The following is a 4,951-nucleotide window of genomic DNA, read 5'->3' on the forward strand; positions in this document are numbered from 1 at the left end:
TTCCTTGCAAAGGCAGGAATCAGAGGGTGGTGCCGCACGGAATTCTGGGGAGTGTAGTCCCGTCGGGAAAATGAACCACCACCTCCCCGCTCCGCATACTGGGTAGTGATTTAGGGGCGGGAGTTCTAATCCTTTTTCCGCAAACGTCTCTCAAGCGTCCAGAGGGCGGGTCTCCACGGTTACTTTGGATTGGTCAGCAGATCTTGCGCATGCGTGCTAGCTGCTTCGCGTCTCACTTTCAGAGGTGTTCTGGGAGTTGTAGTCCGAGGTTCCGGGCCCTCCGAGGACTTTAGCTGCCTACTGAGCTCCCAGGAAGGATGGATCCCGGGACGGACTCGGCGCCGCTTGCCGGCCTGGTTTGGTCGTCGGCCTCGGCCCCGCCGCCGCCGGGTTTCAGTGCGGTGAGTGGGGGCGCGCGAGGGTTGCGGGGACGAGCCAAGGAGGGGACGAAGCCCGCTGACCTGTATGACCCGCAGATCACCTGCACCGTGGAGGGCGGGACGGCCAGCTTCGGCCGAGGCTTCGCGCAGAAGGCCGGCTACTTCCTGTGCCTGAGCACACTGGGCGTCCCGGAGGTGAGCACGGGTGGCCTGAGCCTGCCCCGCGCCTCGCCCTGTCCGCCGACATCCTCGACCCTCCCCCGACTCTCTCCGACCCTCACTGCTAGCTCACCCGTTGACCTTTGCCCTCCCCGCTGACTGCCCCCTCTCGTGCTCCCAGAACCCTCAGGACAGTGTGGTAGTGGACATGCAGATCGTGATGGACAAGGGCCCGCTGCCGCCAGGCTTCTCTACAGTCAGCGACCCTCAGGATAGCAGTAAGATCGGTGGGCACGGGAGAGCGACTGGCACAGGGAATGGCTGCTGGGATGGTTTGGAGTAGGACCTAGCTGAGCAGAGAGGCACAGCCTGCAAATGTAGAACTCGGGAAGCTGAAGCAGGAGGATGGTGGGGAGTTCAAGGCCAGCCTAGGCTACAGAATGAGGCTTTGTCACAACCCACTACTTCAAAATTAAATAGTTGACACTCAGGCTGAGGCAGGAGGATGGCTCCGAGTTAATATACAGCTTTGGCTACAGAATGAGACCTTGCCTCAGCTTTTCCTAAGAATTTGAGCATAGAGGGACACACCTGTCATTAGCCTGGGCTACATGAAATCCCGCTCCTACAACAACAGCAGCCGCAGCTGTCTTTGGCATACCCACCGGTCTCCTCCCTGACACTGGTCCCTGCTGCCTGCCTTCTGCTTCTGTGGCGGAGCGAGTCCTCCTGGACGTTCTCTTTTCCTTTCTAGGCTCATGCACAGCGATTCCACCTGGAGCTGGCTTTCCTTGCCCTCTGCATAGCTCAGCCTCCCCTCTCCCTTCTCCCCTGCCTGACCCAGCTGCCCGCCTTCCCGATGGTGCTTGGTTCTCTCGGTGTCTTTAGTGACCTCTGGCAGGCTGCCGTGCAGAGGGTCAGGTCAGTGTGCAGACAGAGGAGGCTTCCACAAATTATCCTACCTTCTTTTGCAGCTGTCTCTTGACTCAGCGTTTAATTGGTTTGGGGGGACAGGGTCTCACTGTGTAGCCAGGCTGGCCTAGGGCTTCAGTCCTCTTCCTGCAGAATTCATGGACATGCCCCATCGTGACCAGACCCTTATAATCTGCAAGGTGTGGGGCTGCAGTGCTTCACCCCAGTACCTGAGAGGCTGAGGCAGGAAGATTGCTTCCAGTTCAGAGCCATTTTGGGCTATGTGGTGAATTCCAGGGCAGCATCGACTACAGAGTGAGATCCTGTCAAAAAAAAGCCAGGGGGCACGCCTTTAATCCCGGCACTTAGGAGGCAGAAGCAGGCGGATTTCTGAGTTCGAGGCCAGCCTGGTCTACAGAGTGAGTTCCAGGACAGCCAGGGCTACACAGAGAAACCCTGTCTCGAAAACCCAAACCAAACAACCAAACAACCAACCAACCAACCAAACAAACAAACAAAAAACCCCAGGGCATCCGCTGAGTCAGCAGTGTTCTCACCCAGTGAGCACACAGAGCCAGGCTCCATCCCAGCACCACACCCACAGACTCAAGAGGTTGAGGCAATATTGGGCATTCAGGGTCATCCTTGTCATCATAGTGACTTTGAGGCCAGCCTGGGCTACATGAGCTTGTCTGACAAACACAAATATATGCACATAATAGAAAATAGCCCTCCGGACCTCATGGAGCACACACACCAGCCATAGGCTGGATTTTTTTAAAAAGAGGAGTTCTGTGACCCCTTGGGTTATAGGACCAGGGAAAGTGAGGTTGGGTGCTACAAAAGATACTCCACTGTGGGCTGCACAGTGCCCCCCGAATGTCAGTCTGTTTCACTGATTCCAAAAAAGTTAGTCTCCTATGATTATACCATTTATGACTTAACCAGCTCCCTGGTGTGGTCCCTGACAGTGTCCCTACAAAGTACTGGTGACGTTTCCGGTGCTCCCTTCCGGGTGGTCCACTCCCCCCTCTCACCCACTCTCAGAGGCCTCTGTGTCCAAGAAGAAACGCATGTGTGTGAAGCTGATGCCCCTGGGGACAGCTGATGTGGTCGTGACTGACGTGAAACTGAGTGGGAAGACCAAGACCGTGCCCGGATACCTGCGAGTGGGGTAGGTGGAGCCTCCGTCGCAGCTCCTGTCCCTGCCACGCTGCATCCTGGCTTTACCTGCATCTCTGCATGTGGGATGGCGTCTCAGGGGCCCCGTGGTCATATGCTGATTGGCAGGAGGGTGAGCTGCCAAACGGTGGCCTCTCGGAGATGCCTTGCCCTCCTCCCCTTACTCCAGGGACATTGGTGGCTTTGCCATCTGGTGCAAGAAATCCAAGGCCCCAAGGCCGGTGCCCAAGCCCCGCACACTCAGCCAGGACATTCGAGGCCTCTCACTGGACGCACCCAAAGAGCCCAGGTGAGCCCAGCACCCCCATGGGCAGCAGGGCCAGGAGGAAGGCTTCAGGCCTGACTGAGGTCACTGCCCCCTGCTCCCCAGCAAAGGCGGCCAGCCAGAGCGGACACTGTCCAGGCTGGGCTCTCGGGCCTCCACGCTGCGGAGGAACGACTCCATCTATGAGGCATCCAGTCTCTATGGCATCTCAGGTGAGCGCAGGGTGGGGCAGGGTGGGGGAGGGGCTCGGGGGTTTCCCCGGCTCTGTGCCCTGGGAAGATACAGTGCTGGGATGCCGCCCTCCCTGGCCTGCCTGCCAAGCATTTAGTTTTTAAGATTTATTTTTATTTCATATGTGTGGGTGTTTATTTCGCCTGCAAGTGTGTCTATATATCATGTGTGCACATGGCCCTGGGAGGCCAGAAGTGGTCGCTGGGTCCCCCAGGTCCCCCAGGTCCCCTGGAACTAGGCCTAAAACGAGTTGTGAGTTGCCGTGTGGGTGATGGGACCTGAACCCACGTCCCCTCCAAGAGCAGTCAGTGCTCCTAACTGCTGAGCTGTCTCTCCGGGACGCTGACCGTGTTTCCCCCCACCCTTGGTGACTGTGGAGAAGGGGCAACTGGGACCTCACGCTCTGCAGGTGCTCAGAGCAGAATCCAGGATGTGTTGTGTGACTCTTCTCATGTGTGACATTAACACACTTGACACCGACGGGGCACCACCGGCAGACCAGGGCTGTGAGAGCCACTTCAGGGACCTAGGGTTTGGGTTGGCAGTTCGTGGATGAGTTCCAGGATTGTGTCGGACCCCGAAGCAGCCTCAGTACCAGAAAAGCTCTTCCCACAGGGCTGACCTCCTTACCCTGCTCTCCTGTGAGGGGCCACAGCAGGCAGGCCTGATCTCAGGGTCACCTACAAGCAGTCAGGGCAGCTCTAACGAAGATCAGCCTGTGCTCCCTGGGTGGTCAGGGTCACATTGGGAGGCCACAGGTCCCGGTTCTTCTGTCTCAGCCCCCGGGGTTCTTTCATTGCAGCCATGGATGGAGTTCCCTTTGCCCTGCACCCGAGATTCGAGGGCAAGAGCTGCGGGCCCTTGGTGAGTCAGCCGTGTCCAGAGATCCGGGTTCTAGTCAGCCACGGCGCAAGGGGCCGAGACACTCCTGCTTCAGTATGACTGGCACAGTGATTTTGACGTGATTGGGAGATGGATACAGGCCAAGGAGTCTCAGAGTGGGGATGTGGGAAGTGGGGTAAAACTCTTAGGCGAGCGTCTGAGGGGCCAGTCCTGAAAACTGGGAGCATTAGGGGCAGGCATGGTGGGCACGCAGGACATCCCCGTACTCAGGCTGCAGAAGCTGGAGGCTGTAGCTCACATGAGTTCAAGGCCAGCCTGGGCTAGTTGAGACCCATCTGGGGGGTTGGGTCATGCTTGAAGAGGCGGCTCAGCCAGTGAAGGCACGCGCCACTGAGCCTGCCTCAGTCCCACATAGCAGGAGCCGTCAACTCCTGGGAGTTATCCTGTGACATCATGGACAGGCCTCGGTGAGTGTGTGTGAGTGTGCATGTGCACACACCACAGTTCAGTGGGACTCGGCCTCACTCTCACTTCTGTCCATTAGAACTTGACTGCCTTTGGGGACCTGACGATTAAATCACTGGCAGACATTGAGAAGGAGGTAGGTGTGGGTGCGTGAGGTGCTGGGACCCCACCCCATGCCCTAGTCGGCCTCTCCTCAGTCGTTCCCCAAGCCCCAACCCCTGCCCCAGGCCCTCCTTCAGCCGCCCCCCCTCTGCTCCCCAGTATAACTATGGCTTCGTGGTGGAGAAGACCGCAGCTGCACGCCTGCCCCCCAGCGTCTCATAGGCCAGCCCCAGGTGCCACCTGCCGCCTCCTGCCTTGCAGATACTGCTGATCGACTCCCAGCCTCTCAGCCCTGCTGTTCGCACTAAGGGTCTCCTGCCTGGTGGTGCAGGGGCCTCCTGGGAAGAGCACGTCAGAAGTCCGTGTCTAGAGGCCGCATGTGCAGCAGCAGTAAACACTACCTGGGAGCCAC

The 4,951-nt window shown here is 58.4% G+C and overlaps 1 protein-coding gene across 1 annotated transcript; it reads left to right on the forward strand.

Annotated features, from left to right (window-relative positions):
- Window positions 1-249: 249 nt before the first annotated feature.
- On the forward strand, window positions 250-4,951 carry Mvb12a (multivesicular body subunit 12A). Its single transcript, XM_052162568.1, has 9 exons — window positions 250-401; window positions 477-575; window positions 721-817; window positions 2,499-2,625; window positions 2,803-2,922; window positions 3,004-3,110; window positions 3,932-3,993; window positions 4,517-4,573; window positions 4,699-4,951. The coding sequence occupies exons 1-9, from the start codon at window positions 318-320 to the stop codon at window positions 4,759-4,761; spliced, it is 816 nt and encodes a 271-aa protein (XP_052018528.1). The 5' UTR covers window positions 250-317; the 3' UTR covers window positions 4,762-4,951.

The sequence above is a fragment of the Apodemus sylvaticus genome, chromosome 18 (assembly GCF_947179515.1).
Source record: "Apodemus sylvaticus chromosome 18, mApoSyl1.1, whole genome shotgun sequence".
NCBI lineage: Eukaryota > Metazoa > Chordata > Mammalia > Rodentia > Muridae > Apodemus > Apodemus sylvaticus.